The 17,143-nt window shown below is 40.1% G+C and overlaps 1 protein-coding gene and 1 pseudogene across 2 annotated transcripts; one reads left to right on the forward strand and one right to left on the reverse strand.

The window, feature by feature from the left end:
• Positions 1–558: 558 nt before the first annotated feature.
• LOC309709492 (fatty acyl-CoA hydrolase precursor, medium chain-like) lies at positions 559–5,737 on the reverse strand (annotated as a pseudogene). The gene is made up of 11 exons (XR_014280667.1): positions 5,700–5,737; positions 4,995–5,003; positions 2,454–2,643; positions 2,231–2,366; positions 2,033–2,132; positions 1,759–1,903; positions 1,580–1,657; positions 1,345–1,492; positions 1,082–1,231; positions 911–982; positions 559–842 (listed from the first exon to the last, which is right to left on the reverse strand). The product of XR_014280667.1 is annotated as a fatty acyl-CoA hydrolase precursor, medium chain-like (transcript).
• A 472-nt stretch (positions 5,738–6,209) lies between these two features.
• Positions 6,210–17,134, forward strand: fanci (FA complementation group I). The gene is given in 37 exon segments (XM_082542163.1): positions 6,210–6,572; positions 6,672–6,744; positions 6,901–7,031; positions 7,305–7,458; positions 7,549–7,606; positions 7,873–7,914; positions 8,055–8,178; positions 8,264–8,349; positions 8,478–8,610; positions 8,718–8,795; positions 8,913–9,049; positions 9,895–10,075; positions 10,170–10,257; positions 10,399–10,529; positions 10,611–10,681; positions 10,772–10,886; positions 11,007–11,129; positions 11,496–11,564; positions 11,646–11,747; positions 11,830–12,018; positions 12,161–12,282; positions 12,587–12,748; positions 12,964–13,143; positions 13,246–13,504; positions 13,507–13,572; positions 13,666–13,782; positions 13,860–13,911; positions 14,013–14,140; positions 15,391–15,456; positions 15,548–15,644; positions 15,758–15,942; positions 16,030–16,086; positions 16,165–16,224; positions 16,313–16,387; positions 16,509–16,604; positions 16,694–16,795; positions 17,032–17,134. Coding segments are annotated over 37 exon segments (4,065 nt in total). The 5' UTR covers positions 6,210–6,479; the 3' UTR covers positions 17,095–17,134.
• Positions 17,135–17,143: the final 9 nt, after the last annotated feature.

Consider the following 17,143-nt stretch of genomic DNA (forward strand, 5'->3'; position numbering starts at 1 on the left):
AACTTTCTTTGTCACAGTCGGTATAAACCATTGTTTCTTTGGGGCGGGCCCAACTGGTGGGATGGGGATAATTTGAAAAGTATTGAGTAAAACTAAACTGAATGAAATAGATTCTTTGCTGATGCTGATACTATTGCACCTCTGGATACCAAAACCAAACACAAATTTCCTTACTTTTTTGTAAGTAAGGATCTCAACATGTTTTGGCCACTTACTAAATTCATTTCATCTTAAGCAGGCCTTTTGCTTTCTATCAGTGTAATACAAGACAGCTGGACTCAACTATCAGCCACAAGGAGGATTTCTCCTTTCACTCCTATTTTATTTCAGTTCCACAGTTACATGTAAAAAATGCATTGGTGTACCCATCATCAAACTACTGTTGTCATTGCAAAGGATTATTTTACATATCTGTGTTTAGGATTGTATATCCAGTAAGACTGACATTTAAAAAAAACACACACAATATAAGCATGACTTAATATTAATTTTATTTTAGTATAAGGATTAGTAAAGAGACACTGTTGGTCCATACTAACTAATATTTTGCAGTATCTAAAAACTGAATCATGGCTTGGTCTGATGCTGCAACGCCTCGGGAATGAGAACGGGCTGGATTATTTTTTAAAACTATAAAAAAGACAAAAGAGATGTGACAACAAATCGCTGCGTTCTGCATTTTCCTCATGCTGTTTGATCTTCTCTGGGACGGTCTGAGTCAGGAAGACAAAGCGCTCCTTCTTCAGGTGCTGAGCAGTTACCTGCTTTTTTAAACCAATCGCCAGGTATTTTCTTCTGCTTCATACTTTGGCCAGTGGACTAGGTTTTTCCCATCAGGAGATCTGAACAGATATACATTTGTTATTCAGTTATTAAATGTGTGAAATGTACAATAGTTGGACATTCCTACCCTGTGCGAGCAAAGTTCCCAATTAGCTCATCATGATTTTGCTCAACTGTTCCGCATTCTCAGGGCACGGATCTAAAACGATCATGTTGCAAAACATATTTTTCAAACACGGGGAAAACAAAACAAATGCAGTACTGTGTTGAGACAGAGATTTTTACAGAGAATTCTTACTGGCTAATTTTACATGGGTAGTTGTGAAGCAAAGTCCAAAAACCGTAAACATTTCATCTGCATGGTCAGTCCCAACAAAGCTCGGCCTTTTCTGCTGCAGGAATTTCGGAGGATGTTGGTACTCATACAGGTATACAGGAGCACCTGCATCTATACTTAGACGAATGTGTGTGATATTTGTTAATGAATGTATGTAACAGTAAATATCAAGTGTTGGGTTTTAAACAGATTTGTATAATCTTTTATTAAACAAATTAAATTACCTCTGTGAGCATTAGCAGCTTTGATCGCTGGAATGGTGAAAAACAAATCTCCAAGCATCTCAGTGTACCCATCTCTGTTTTTCACACGGTCGTCACCATTTCCGATATATTCATCAGCTATCACATCTCTGATAAATGCTGCTTTAGGCTTAAAGAAATAAGCAACACGTCAATCAAAGAAGCTCGAGCAGGTCGGGGACAGTAATATTGTAACATCAAGTGGTGTCTGCCTTACGTCGGGGTAGAAGAAGGAAACCATGTTCAAAAGAAATTCCCGATCTAGTCCTTCTGTCCAGTTTTGGGGAGCAAAAAACTAAAAAAAATACAAAGCCACTATTAAAGTTTCACAATTGCTGGCATAAGTTCTGTTTGTGACCACTGGGCTCTTTATTCACAGGCTTCTACAACACTTACTGATGCAAGCATCCATCCACCTTCATCATTATTGACACCAGTCATGAATGGAACAGCATGGAGTTCATGTTTACGAAACAGCTCATCCACAGGTTTAGTCAGGAAATGTCCATCAACATTTACTTGAAATCTCAAATTTGGATCCCTAAGAGAGTAAAATGTACAAAAGTGAAAGATGTGATAGCATGAACATAGCTGAGGGAGAAATGGAAATCTTCAAATAAACATTGTAGAAGACATAATAATCATTCTCTATCATGTTTGCACCCATTACCTCACCTGTGTAAAACCCACCATAGTATCAATATCATGGTTTCTCATGCAGTCACTGATCTTCTTTGTGCTTTCAAGGCTGCAGCCAGATGCATTTGCAACTGCCCGAGGTCAGATATAAAATAGAAATGTCAAATATTTGTCAAAACAAATCCATTGCCAGAGTTACCTTATTCTGCAACAAAAATGTTTTTAACACACTCTAAAAAGGAAGAATATTGATAATTAACCTGCGCCATTGGTAGAGGATTATCTGCCACAACTGTATCCACAGCAGCTGTGCCACTCTCAGCAATGGCACGATGAAACAGCCCATCAGACAGTGGTGACAGGAGCTGGTGATTCAAGTAACACATCAAATATTAATTTTTGTTCTAGAGTGAAAAGGTTTATATAAAGTTCCTCTAACTGTAGATTCTTACCAGAAGAGACACGCTCACTCCACCAGCAGACTCTCCAAATATAGTAACTAATCCTGGGTCTCCTCCAAAGTTGTGAATGTGCTGCTGGATCCACTTGAGAGCTTCAACCTGGTCCAGCAGGCCAAAGTTCCCCGAAATGTGCTCATCTCCAGTGCTGATAAAACAAAATGCATTTTTTTGACTGAAACATCTTTTTATAAGACACTTTTATTTATGTCTTTAAAGCAGATGACCTTTTATACCAGACCCCACCCTAATACATGATCACCATCATGCCTCAGTTTGATCGGAGCCTTTTCCTCACAACATGAGGAAAAGCGAGCTGTTGCTGTAATGCCTCCAATATTAAAGACTTATGACAAGATGATATGATATACAGACCGTAGAAAAAGTCTAACATTGAAGTGTGAACATTCTTAGAGTATCTGTGGCCTTATAGCAGTCACAGAAGGAGTCATGAGTCATATCTTGTTAATAATTTTACCTCCTCACTACGTACGACTCTGGATACTGTAGCTCCTGTGAAAACTAAGGCCTCAAATCAGAAGTACTTGACTCTGTGGTATAATTCTCAAACACGTAGCCTAAAGCAGATGACTCGTAAACTGGAGAGGAAATGGCGTGTCACAAATTTAGAAGATCATCATTTATCCTGGAGAAATAGTTTGTTGCTTTATAAGAAAGCCCTCCACAAAGCCAGAACATCTTACTATTCATCACTGATTGAAGAAAATAAGAACAACCCCAGGTTTCTCTTCAGCACTGTAGCCAGGCTGACAAAAAGTCAGAGCTCTATTGAGCCAACCATCCCTTTATCATTAACTAGTAATGACTTCATGAACTTCTTCACAATTAAAATTTTAATCATTAGAGAAAAAATTAACAATAATCATCTCACAGATGTAATATTATCTACAGCTACTTTTAGTAAAATTGATATTCATTTAGACACTGACGCTAAAAAACTAGTTCATGCATTTATTACTTCCAGGCTGGACTACTGTAATTCATTATTATCAGGATGTCCCAAAAACTCCCTGAAAAGCCTTCAGCTAATCCAAAATGCTGCAGCAAGAGTACTGACAGGGACTAGAAAGAGAGAGCATATTTTTCCTGTATTGGCTTCCCTTCATTGGCTTCCTGTTAAATCCAGAATTCAAAATCCTGCTCCTCACATACAAGGTCTTAAATAATCAGGCCCCATCTTATCTTAATGACCTTGTAGTACCATATCACCCTATTAGAGCACTTTGCTCTTGCACTGCAGGCCTACTTGTTGTTCCTAGAGTATTCAAAGGTAGAATGGGAGGGAAAGCTTTCAGGCCCCTCTTCTGTGGAACCAGCTTCCAGTTTGGATTCAGGAGACAGACACTATCTCTACTTTTAAGATTAGGCTTAAAACTTTCCTTTTTGCTAAAGCATATAGTTAGGGCTGGACCAGGTGACCTTGAGTGTGGCTTTTAAGAAGAAACTATTCTTGAGTCTGTCAGTCTTTGTGCTGATGCACCTTCATTTTTGCGGTGCGGAAATATTTGAGCAAGGTACTGAAATAACTGGACAAAAAATTTAACCCAAATTTGAAATCAGCATGAAAAGAACTACAAATCCCAAATAAAAATACCTATGATGATTATGACATGTTGACCTGTGTTATTTAAATAAATTCAGTATTAAGGGAAAGTCTCAAACCGCTGCTTTAAAGCTTTATTCATGTTCAGAATGGCATGCAATAGGAAACGTGCTCTTTCACCCGTCAGGGTGCTGTGCTGCTCAGATTACAGACACACACTCTGATTAGAATTTCAGCACCCTTTTTTTTGGCTTAAATTGGTTTAAAAAATCTAATCTGAAGTGTCATACTTAATACATAATTTATTACTGGGGAAAAATTCCACTTCTCTGCCTTTTTTTTTTTTTTTTTTACAGTAAATGTCCCTTGTTGTATATAATCTCTGCAACACTTGTACCGTGTCCTACTAAAAGAGTTTATCTTCCATCCTCTCCCATGGGTACACCCTGCTTGATTCTTTGCTATCTTTTATCTAAACAATAAATAGGCTATAATGGGAAAGATATCACCTAAACCCCTCAAAATGAGAATAGGTACAAAAAACTCACAACTTTTTGTTCATTCCTCTTTGAGCTACATATCTAAACAGAAAATATAGCTACAATCTGATTAACATTAAGTACATGTGATATTTAATGGTCAGTTTATTATGACTGTCATTGTCATAAAACCACTGAGTGATGATTGTTTGATATCTTTTGATTTAAATAAATAATGCTGTTAGGATCTTTTTCAAAGAGAGACATTGTTCTCATTCTTATTTGCGGTATTATGCATATTATTGTCATAATACCACTGAGTGATGATTTATTACTAGTGCTAGATTTAAACAGATCTTTTTTAAACAAACAAACAAACAATGAAAAACATGCACTATATGTAGGATAAACAAATACAAAGGCGTAAATTTGACATCATTTAAGTGTTGTCACAGCGGTCATTTTCCTAAAAAAAGGTTTTCTCCTACTTACCCTGAAGATCTGCAATAACACAGAGGAATAAAACTGATATCAGAAAAGAGAAAGTCTGCTTTGCATAGAACTTCATGGTCCACTCGACACAACACCACACAGATTCTCAGAAATGTGAGCAAAGAGCCAAGAGACAGAAAGAGTGCTTCATCATATGAGGCTTTCTCCTTTTATCTGTCACATAGAGACAGATAGTGTTTCTTGCAGGATGTGACCCAGTTTTTTATTTATTCATTATATATCAAGACTGCTACAGAGAACCTACCTTATTAGAGTAGCCAAAAGTGACACAATTAATAATTCGGCATTAATACAATAAAAACAACTGTGTTACCTTTAAAAAAAAAAAACCCAAACATATTTGTTTAAACTCTAAAGGTGGACATTTTAACATCGGGCTCCTCGCGCCTCAGAAAATGATACAGGTTGAAAATATGGTGTTCAATACAAAATAATAATCTATACATATTATCCGGTTTTAAAGTATCCCAATTATATAGTTTTTACGCAAAATACCTTTGTGGACAATACATGGTCTTATAATTTTCATACATGTATAATTATACATGGTTTTAGATGTTTGAATCAATGGCATTCGCTACTTCAATGCAGCCACTAAACTAGCAACACATTTAGCAAACAGGGGAGCAAAAGTTTAATTTCACAAAACCGAAAAAGATTTCACGAGCCAGCCAGGAGTCGAACCTAGAATCTTCTGATCCGTAGTCAGACGCGTTATCCATTGCGCCACTGGCCCGATCTGGTATGAATTATTATCGCGTCACTATTTCAAGAAACACTAAGAAACAGGCCGCGTTGGTTATTCCTGACTTGAAGTTAAAAGATCCTAGCGAGATTTATTTCCAGAAACCAAACATTACGTGTAAGACATTAACCAAAACAACGACACATGATATTTAACTGGAATGCATAAACAGTAAGCGTATGTCCAAATATTTACCGACAAGTAACCCATTTATAAACCTCGTGGTTGCAAACGTGGTTGCCACGGCTGAAGTGATGACTGTTTTCCGCCAAATGTAAGTTTGATCAAACTACTCCTTCCGTTCAGATATGAAACTATATAGAAATTGTGTTATGCTAGCATATTATTCCAAGTTACTGGAAAACTATTTTTTTTACATTATACGCATTTTGCCGTACAGGGGAATGTGACCTGGATTATAACGTGATTGAGGGAGTCTGAGTTGAACATGGCAACCACAAAGCAAAACAGGAAGTGTCGTCTGGCGGGAAGTTCGCTTGAAACTTTTTAGAAACACAACAGCGATAAAGTTATAATATTACGGAGTAATTTACCTTCAACTAATTTAAACAGGATGCCCAGGATTAAATGCAACTAGATAATCGATAAGTAGAAGTAAAATAAAAATAATAACGTTCATAAACTTACTGAGATTTACGAGATAGATTTCTAGCTTATTCTACAGTTGCTAGCCACTTGTGTCAATCTGTGGGTGGACAATGAAAGCAGAAATGGATAAAATTGTCTCACTGTCAGATGAAGAAAATATCCCCGAACTACAGAAATACCTTTCAACCCTGACCGATGACCAGGTAAGTTATTTTACAAACTAAGGGCGACACATTTGGAATTCCAAAGTCATGTCTGTTTTACCTATAAAATACTCTTACTATCTATCACACAATGTTTAGCTCACCAACACGATTACCAATAGTGCACTGAAGGGCAAGAAGGTTGGGACCATAATAAAAGGCATATTTAAAGGTTTGTACACATTCATTCTTGTAAGTGAAACATCGCAAGATAGCTAAGGTAATATAATTCACTCATACACCATGTCAGAATCATTTAACATATATGCATAACTTCTGCTTGATGATAAGGTATGTAATAAATGTATAGTTTGTGCTTGTTGTTTAGGTTCTCCACCCAGCTCCACTGCTGGGGCAAATCGTAGACTTCTCCTGTATCAGCACTGCATCCCTCTGTGTGAGTCTGGGGATCTTCAGACTGAGGTGGCAGCAGATATCATTGGGTTGCTTATGCTGGAGGTATTTATGTTATACAGAAGTTATTATAGATTTGATGTACGCTATATCCAAATATGTTGATTTCATGTAACTGGTTGATTAAATCAAATAAGTGTGTTTTGGAACTACGCTTTTGGGTCTACTTGATTTTTGTGCTTGTAACAGGTTTTTTTTGTCCTGATCTGACTTGCAATCCTATCATTTATAACTACTTGAATTAGATAAGTAGAAATATATTGTGACACTTTCTTTTTTTCATATGAATGAGAATGATTGTTTTAATCTAATACACAGACTCATACACTATCCGGGCCATCTCTTGCAACACTGGGGTCTCTTTTTGTTGATGCCATCAAAGTGGGGAAAATGAGCAGTGGGAAATCTCTGGAACTGTTTCCTACAGTTCTTACTGCACTTGCAGCATGTGAAGCCTTGTCTTATGGCAAAGGTACTTTGTGATCAACATTGTTGTCTAACCTAATATCACATATGTCACAATCTATAAGGTCTAAAACACAATTTTTTATTATAACTTTAGGGGAACTCAGTGGTGAGGAGTATAAGAAGCAGCTGATTAACAGCCTCTGCTCGAGCAGGTGAGGACATGTCGCATTTGATATATATAGTGATATGCTAATATATATTGTAGTATTTTGGCAGTATTTTATTATTTAGATGCCTTCATGCCTAATTTATTAGAAATTACATGGTCATGTAATGAAAGGGATTATGATGAAGTACCTCAGTGCCAACGTCTTATGTTCTGTTTTAGTCCAATTACCAGTTTGTGATGTAGAGATGAAATGATTTGCAGATGACTGAAAAATATTTTTATTTACATTACATGGTCTTTTTCATGCAGATGGGATCCACAGTGTGTCATCCACTTGACAACCATGTTTAGGTAGGACTTTGTTATTTTAAGTTCATTGCATGCTTTAACATATTTCTGTTTCCATCATAATAGAATTTATTTCAATATTGGTGTATTTTACATTTTTTTAGTTCCTTTTAAAATGTTTTACTGTGTCTGCCTCATTTTAGGGATGTGCCTTTGTCATCAGAGGAGTTGCAGTTTGTGGTGGAGAAAGTATTGAGGATGTTCAACAAACTAGATCTGCAGGAGATCCCGCCGCTGGTTTACCAGCTGCTGCTTTTGTCTGCAAAGGTGTGTGACAGTGTGTCTTCAACAGCACATTATGTTTCTGTTTGTGTTAGTCATCTAAATGCCGGTCTTGTTCTTTGTCTGTTAGGGTTGTAAGAAACAAGTCCTGGACGGAATCGTAGGTTATTTTAAGGAGCAGGACGCTCGCCAAGAAGAGGAGCAGAAACATGGAGAGTGAGTGTTTCATATACTGCAAGTGGGATTTACTATAGTCACAATACATCTTTCTGTAAACTTTCCATTTACTGACTGTCTGTTTTTTTGTTTGTTTGTTTTTTTTAACTTGTACATCCGCTTCTCAGCAGCCTGGATCTAGAGGTTCAGTCTATTCCACAGGACCAGCTAAGGCATGTAGAGGGCACTGCTATCCTCCACATAGTCTTTGCTATAAGACTAGACCATGAGCTTGCAAGGGAATTTCTTAAAGGCTTTAAGGTTATGTATAATATCGCTCATCTGTTTGTTGCTTTAATAGTTTGAGAATTGTTTGTTATATTTGTACGGATAGTCTGTGTCATAGATATTGATTTTCATTTTGGCAGACATCGTATGCAGACTTGTGTCCTTTCAGTGTTGCCCTGTTGCTCTCAGTGGCACGTATCCAGCGTTATGAAGAGCAGGTTAGAAATCTACACTACACACTACTTCCCGTACTCAGTAGAGTCTTAATTCATGTTATCTTTCCTATTCATTTGTGTTAATCATTTCATTTTTGATGATGATGATTTTTTTGGAAGGTATTTGAACTTTTGAAAGGGGCCATCATCAAGAGCTTCAAGGACGAGCAGCTACAACAGGGGTCAAAGTTACTACAGGACCTCCTACCCGGGCACTGCAGTGTGGCTCAGATGATACTGGATACAGTCCAGAACAGGTAAGAAGAGCAAAATGTTGATTTATGTATTCTATTTGATACCTTCAACAGAAAAACTTGATGTGTTTCTTTCTCCATGATTTCTTTCAAAATAAGGTAATGCCCCTCTGTGGCAGCTCGTGGTCTGTGGTGCCGATGCAGGGGAGGGGGACGCACCTGAGCGGCATCTGCAATCACCTCTCTCCAGCATAAAGAGTTTGTTCTGGGTGCTGTCAGTTGTTGTTGGTATGTGTCAGGCTGTGAGCTGCAGAGCTCACAGCCTGCCAAAACCCAGGAGGGGGGCCACGGCAGACCCAGGACCAGAGCTGACAGCCACACAGCGAGAGCAGGCGGCAGTGTCACGCCGCCAACAGGAAGAACTCCAGGACCGGATCGAGCGTGGGGTGCAGGTGATTGAGAATCTTGGATCTGGTCCTGGCTGACACCGCCGCGACCCCCACCAGCATTCCCCGACGGCATGGGAGTGGAGGAGGGCCGGGCTGTTCAGGCTCCCCGGATAAAGGCACTGTAGCAAGCACACGGTGACATGTACATGCTGTTCAGCATACTTTATTCACCACTTTTCTCGCGGTTGCTGTACACACACACACACACACACAGTCAGCTGCAGCTCCGCAGCTCACAGCCCAACACATACCAACAACAACAACTGACAGGACCCAGTACAGACTCTTTATGCCGACGAGGTGTGATTGCGGATGCCCCTCAAGTTTATCCGCCTCCCCTGCAGCGGCACCGCAGACCACACCGCGCTACACCCTCAACAAAAATAAATGACATGGTACAACACAAACAGTATTTGTATTTTAACCTCTCACATGAGGTCTACGTTTCCATCCGTATAGTGTGTTCGGATGGGATCATGTTACCCAAGGGCTAGTGCAGCTGGGCTTCTTCCTGATGGATGCATTTGGACCCAAACCTGGACCATTTGGCAAGACCACAGAAGGCTCTCTAGCTGTAGCCCGAACACCAACTCAACAAGCGTGTAAGCTAGGAGGACAGGTGCTACTCCAGGGCTTTAAGGTAACATTTTTTGTTAAAATTTTATGCTATGAAGTATTGTAAATAAAGGATTTTCAATGTCATGCAAATATTGTGTATTTTATGTCTTTAACAGATGCATGAGCCTATCAGGGGAGAGATATTGGAGCAGGTCTTAAATCGACTAGTCACAAAGACAGCCTCACCTGTCAGTCATTTCTTAGGTAACACAACCTCTAGACAGCAGGGTTAAGTTATAGATGCACAGCAGCATTTTTTGACTTTATAGACTATGTTTTGACAGTTTTTTTTTTTGTTTTTTGTTTTTTTATTCTTGTGTTTTAATGTTTTCTTTTCTTCTTCAGACCTTTTCTCTGATATTGTGGTCTCTGCCCCAATGATCCTTCTGGAGTCATCCTCTAAGGTGACAGAGACGTTTGACCACTTGTCATACCTGCCTTTGGCCACCGTTCAAGGTCTACTCAAAGCTGTCCAGGTACCTAAACAGGCCAACAGATACACATAAATGCTCTAGAGGTTTCTATTGTGTAATCGTTGGTTTCTGTTTAATCTTCAGCCCCTGCTCAAGGTCAGCATGTCCTTAAAAGATGCTTTAATTTTAGTTCTTCGCAAGGCCATGTTTTCCAGGTTTGTGTTACTTTATTCTTAACACAGCTTTAAAGTGCAATTAAAGAAGGGTGGCTTATACTAACCAACCCCCTTACTTGACTCTACTAGCCAACTGGATGGTCGGAAGTCTGCAGTTACAGGCTTCTTGTTGCTTCTGAAGAACTTCAAAGTGTTGGGCAGCTTGGCCTCGAGTCAGTGTAGCCAGGCAATCTCCTCCAGTCAGGTACAGTTGCAGTAAAACTCTGTATACTTTACATACTTGATTCTAGAAAGTGTGCTAGAAACACTCTGCAGGTGTGGAACCGTCTAATTTTTTGGTTTGTCTTTCTGTTACAATTCATAGATCCAAGTGGATGTTCACTCGCGATACAACTCAGCTGCCAATGAAGCATTCTGCTTGGAGATCCTCAGCAGTCTGCGTCGCTGCCTCAGCCAGCAGGCTGATGTGCGCCTCATGCTCTATGAGGTCAGAAGCATTTTTTTAATGTCATGTCTTATTATGTTTATCAGTGTGAAGAAAGGGCTAGAGACGTGAACCTGGGATAGTTAGTGGATACATTTTACAAAGGGTGTTGAATATGAAGCTGGCAGGCATAAGAAAAGAGAAATACTACAGAGAAGGTTCATAGATGTAGTGAAGGAGGACATGAAGGGGGACGGTGTGAAAGAGGTGGATGCTAAGATGGAGACAGATGATCTGCTGTGGTGATCCCTAAAGGGAAAAACAAATCTGAGTTAACCTCTACTCTTTCGTTATTTATGTGTATAGATATGGTTTAGCTGTAAAAATGTTACTTTCATACTGAAAAAGAAAATTCTTGTGGTTTTTAAGGGTTTTTTTGATGTTCTTCGTCGTAACTCGCAACTTGCAAGCTCCATCATGCAGACCCTTTTGTCACAGGTATGTATATGTATGAGTTAACTGCATGCTGTCTTAGTTATAATGGACTTGATGATGTATCAGAAGCTTGCTTGTCCTTAGCTGAAGCGGTACTACGAGCCTGAACAAGACCTCCTGCCCCCAGTGAAACTGGAACCATGCATCACTGCTCACGGAGACCAAGTCTACCTCCAGGAGCCTCTGGTACTCTTGTGTGCACTGTACCATATTTGCAAGTTGTTTTATTTCGACTGATATGCGAGCTATAAATAGTGTTATGTTTCAGGCCCATCTGCTGAGCTGTACTGTACATTGCTTGATGTGGCTGCAAAACACACGCCAGTCAGCCAACCCCAATGGCGATGACAGTGATGGTGATGAGGAAGAGGAGGAAGGATACCGGTCGGACCTACATGCTATTCTAGAGAGTATGACAAGACGCATGATCAAGTGCGAACTAGAAGACTTTGAACTGGTATGTCTTGAGATCAAGAGCAAGCAGCTTCTTTGTCCTTAGCAGATTTCAGATTATTCTGCTCTTCCTTGCTTTTACGTTGGCTCTGAACCTTGGTCTGTTCCAATATTGCTAAGTCTTATAATGTGTGTATACTGATCAGGACAAGTCGGCTGAGTTTTCAATGGGATCCAGTGTTGGAGTGAAGAATAATATCTATGCTGTGCTGGTGATGGGAGTGTATGAGGTCCTCATGGAGTACAACTTTATCAAAGCCAACTACAGGTAACAAGCACCTGTTTTTGAATTGTGCATTTTGAGAAAGTGTTGTTGTGTTACACAGTTGAATTTATAAACCCACAGCAACTGTTCAGGTCACTACGTTTACTGACTGATACACAGAGCCAGCACTCCCCCTATAGCTGATTTCATTGAAGTAACACAAAAATACTTGGATCTTTACCAAAATAAAAGTTTAACAAAGTTAATCATCCTAATTTAATTATGCATCATACAAAACATATGCCATATTATGCAGCGAGGATTTCTTTTTATAATTTACCATTGTATCTTCCCCCGTTTCTTGCAGTAAAAGGTGCTTTGAGGAGATCATCGAGCTGTTCAGCCGTTACCACAAGCTGTCTGAGATCCTGAAGGAGAAGTCTGGAAAGGGTCGGGTGCCCTCACACAAGACCCCCCGCAGTTTATTCTCAATGGGCATCATATCAACATCAATCACTGTGCTCTTCAGGTAAATGGTTTCTTTAGCGTTGCTTACATGGACTACTACTAGATCTGTGGAATTTAATAAAATCAGTTATTTATAGTTTGCAGCTAATTGTAGGCACTCTGATTGTTTAAATCTATTCATTAAAATGCTAATTAGAAATACTATGCAAACTTGGAAAGTCAAATTCCATGGATAAGAATTAGAAATGGTAAATCAGATCAAATCTTCTTTTGCAGGGATAACACTCAGAGCAGAGAGGAGGCTCTCTCAGTACTTCGTTCAAATGGAGAGTTTGTGCGTTATATACTGAGCGTGGTTGTGCAGAAGATCCAGCAGCTGGATGAAACGGGACACACAGACGGCCCAGATGGACAGAACGCAGACAAGACTTTCCGCTTCCTCTGTGACATGACCAGGTAGAAATCTCTTGGGCTAAATGACAGCACACGATTTGTTTATTATAATACTTATAGGACCAAAAATGAGAATAAACGATCTCTGTCTATGTCTCTTTATAGTGTCCTGATGTGGCGTTACACGAACATCCCCAGCGTGGTTGAGGAGGGGGGAAAGAAGGAGAAGCGCTCCAGTTTGTCTCAGCTGTGTCTGGAGGGTTTGCTCAGGATCTTCACAACCTGCCAACAACGCTACCCAAACAAGATGGCCCAGCTGCTCTCTACCATGGGTTGGACAAGCAGTGAAAAAGCAGTACATTTTGTAGCAACAAAAAATATACAGGAATTAATCATTATGTGTTTCTTTGAAATGATGCAGAAAATGGCACAGAGCAAGATGACGAAGGCGATGTTGTAGAGATGAACTACTTTTACATCCGACAGTTTCAGGTGCTTCTGATTTAACACTAAATAATACAAGAAAACTGTGTTTATTAAGTATGACATGTTTGCTAAAATCCAGTTTTCTTTGCCCGTCAACAGAGGGCGCTGTTCACACAGTTAAGTGGCGGTGAGGAAGACTTTAACAGCAAAGAGGCTCAGCTTCTGATCAGCATCCTAAGCGTACTCTCGCGCCAGCTAAAGCCCTCCTCCCAGCAGGTAAATTTATTTTTAAATGCACTCCACCGAACAAATTAACATACTCCTGTTCTAATTCACTATTATCTAATTAACAGTTTGTTCAGATGATCACGTGGACTGTGAAAATCTGCAAAGAGACCAGTTTTGGTAAGTTATAGTTTACTTAACCTCTGTGTCTATATTAGGTGCATATTAGGTGCCATTTCCTGATGTGTGTGTATGTGTGTGGGGGTTTTCTCTCCCTTTAGAGGATTCTGCCTTCTGTAAGGGGCTGCTCTCTCTCCTCTTCAACCTTCATGTTCTTTATAAGAGTCCTGTAGGCCTACTGCTGGAGCTCTGCCAAGACATCCACAGCGTACTGGGAGATATTGATCAGGTACGAACAATTTTTCTTTGCAGTGTTCAGAGCACAATTTGGCATTAAACTATACTGATACTGTTATTACTGCAACTCATTTAATTATATAAAACTGCACACACAGCTAGAGTTGATCGACAGACTATATTGCCAAAAGTATTCATTCACTCATCCAGATCATTGAATTCAGGTGTTCCAATCACTTCCACGCCCACAGCTGTATGAAATCCAGCACCTAGACATGCAGACTGCTTCTACAAACATTTGTGAGAGAAAGGGTTGCTCTCAGGAGCCACCCGTGCAACAAGTCCAGCTGTGAAATCTCCTTGCCAGCATATATTCAATTGTGAACTGTTACTGGTGTTTTATCAAAAAATGACTGGGATTGGGAAGTAGTTGGCCACGTAAAATCATAGAGCAGCGTCAGCGGATAATGAGGCACATAGTGCGCAGAGGTCGGCAACTTTCTCAACATTGATCACTACGGACCTCCAAACTTCAGATAAGCTCTGGAAGATTTGTAGAGAGCTTCATGGAATGGGTTTCAGTGACCAAACAGCTGCATCCAAGCCTTACATCACCAAGTGCAATGCAAAGCATCATATGTAGTGGTGTAAAGCACGTCACCACTGGAATCTAGAGCAGTGGTGACGTGTTCACTGGAGTGACAAATCAGGCTTCTCCGTCTGGCAATCCATCAGACAAATCTGGGTTTGGCGGTGGTATGGTGCATGCCAAGACATTTTAGACAGTTTCATCCTCCGAACTTTTTGGGAAAAGTTTGGGGCTGGCCCCTTTCTGTTCCAGCATGACTCCATACCTGTCCATAAAGGCATGGATGAGCCAGTTTGGTGAGAATCTGACTGGCCTTCAGAGTCCTGACCTAAACCCAAGAGAACATCTTTTGAATGAATTGGAGCAGAGATGGCGAGCAGGCCTTCTTGTTCAACATCAGTGTCTGACCTCACAAATCCAATTCTGGAAGAATGCTCAAAATTCTTATAAACATACTCCCAAACCTTCTGAAAGCCTTCTCAGATGAGGTGAAGCTGTTATAGCTGCAAAGCTGGGCCAACATCATTTCAGACATTATGGATTAAGAATGAAATGTCACTCAAGTTCATATGAAAGAATTTAATGATCAAACAAGTTAAACAAGACTATTTTAAATCCAAGTTTCTTTCCCACAGTACACTGATGACTGTAACCTTCATACACCCACATTAAAGTGCATTTGTGAACTGATTTCTTTTGTTTTCCTGTCTCAGGATGTGGAGGTGGAAAAGCAGTCCAATTTTGCCATTGTCAACATGAAAACTGCTTCAACAGCAGCAGTAAGTGTTGGTTTTCTGACTGACTGGCTGTGAGAGTTATGCCTTTGCTTATCCTGCTCACCTTCTTCTTCATGTTAATGTCTTGTCCCAGCTGCTGGTCCTGTCTCAGGTTGACAGAGTGCTTGATGAAGTGGACTGGCTTATTGCCAGGAAGAAAAGTCAGACAGCTTCTGACAAATTGGGCTGTGGTAAGAAGCCTTTCACACTGATGCTCACTTTGATTAATGCTGAGGAGGAAGAGATGCATTTGTCAGCAAGTGGGGCTAAAATGCAAGTGATGCTGTGTTTCATAAATGTGTAGGTGAAGCCACACAGACTGCAGGTCGGCAGGACCCAGTTGAGAAAGCAGTGACGCTGCAGCTTGGGACTCTCTTAACAGCGCTAAGTGAGCTGGTCCAGACGGCTTTGCTGCTGGGCACCTGCACCGTTACACTGTTAAGAGAACTGACCCGCACGTATACCATCCTCACCACGCTGGTCAAATATGTGTGTATTTGTCAACTTGATGTTCTGAGTGAAAATGTCAGGGCAGCTTGCAGAGTGTAACATTACATTATCTTCATTTTACTTTAGTATATCCAGGTGTGTGCCAGCCAGCACGGGTCGCTGCCAGCTCGCTTTGAGAAGCTGGTGAGTCCAAGCTACTGTCACCTAGCTCAAATTTTCCTGTATAGATCTAACGTCATACTAACTCTTTCATATTTGCAGGTCAAACTATCTGGCTCCCACCTAACACCACAGTGCTATTCTTTTATCACATATGCTCAGGTATTAGCATGGTTCAGTTTGTCCAGCTCCGTTGCATTAATGTTTTGTTGTTACAGAAATGACACAAGATGCTTTTTATTCCTCTTAGAGTGGAGACATCAGTGGTGGAGGTGCAGATGACAAAAAGAAAAAGAGAAGGAATGACGTGAACACCGGTGCTTCTGTAAGGCCTCTTGTAAATTTAATGAATGAGGACTGAACAATACAAATTTTGTTTTTAGAATAATGAAATATATGCATACAAAGAAATATAAACAAGTCTGTTATGTTTTTCCTCTTGGAAGGCAAAACTTTTGCGTGAGACTAAAGCTATCCCCAACCTGATCTTCAGCATTGAGCAGTATGAGAAGTATCTCATCACACTCTCAAAGAAATCAAAGGTTTGTGTAAATATTGAAAAAATATATACATTTTTTTAAAACTCTGCAGGCCTCTGGACACTGTAAAATCTAGCTGCATGTTTTTCCAGGTAAACTTGATGCAGTATATGAAGCTGAGCACTTCGAGAGATTTCCGCATCAATGCCGCTACTCTGGATGCAGCCCTGCAGGAACAGGATGACAGTCAGGTGGTAAGCGCTAGCTCAGCTCCACAGGAGCTTCAATACTGTTCAACATACACAACAGCCTCTTCTCTCCACTTTTACTTTATTATACGAGTCCATAAAACTGACTCCATATCCACACTGTTCCCACGGTTGAAATGTGCATGTAGCTTGATGCTTTGAATGCTCTGAGCTAAAAGTAGATCATTTTTCCCTTCAACACGATCTCTGTTTGTTTGTCTTTGTTCTTCCATTGCTCTCAGACCACAGAGTCACAGGACACCACCGAGACACAAGAACCCAAACAGAAGAAGAGGAAACAGTGAGGTCATACTGGGCACCACTGCTACACACACACGTCCAGACTGCAGCAGC

This window comes from Aulonocara stuartgranti, assembly GCF_965226115.1.
Source record: "Aulonocara stuartgranti genome assembly, chromosome: 7".
NCBI classification, from domain to species: Eukaryota; Metazoa; Chordata; class Actinopteri; order Cichliformes; family Cichlidae; genus Aulonocara; species Aulonocara stuartgranti.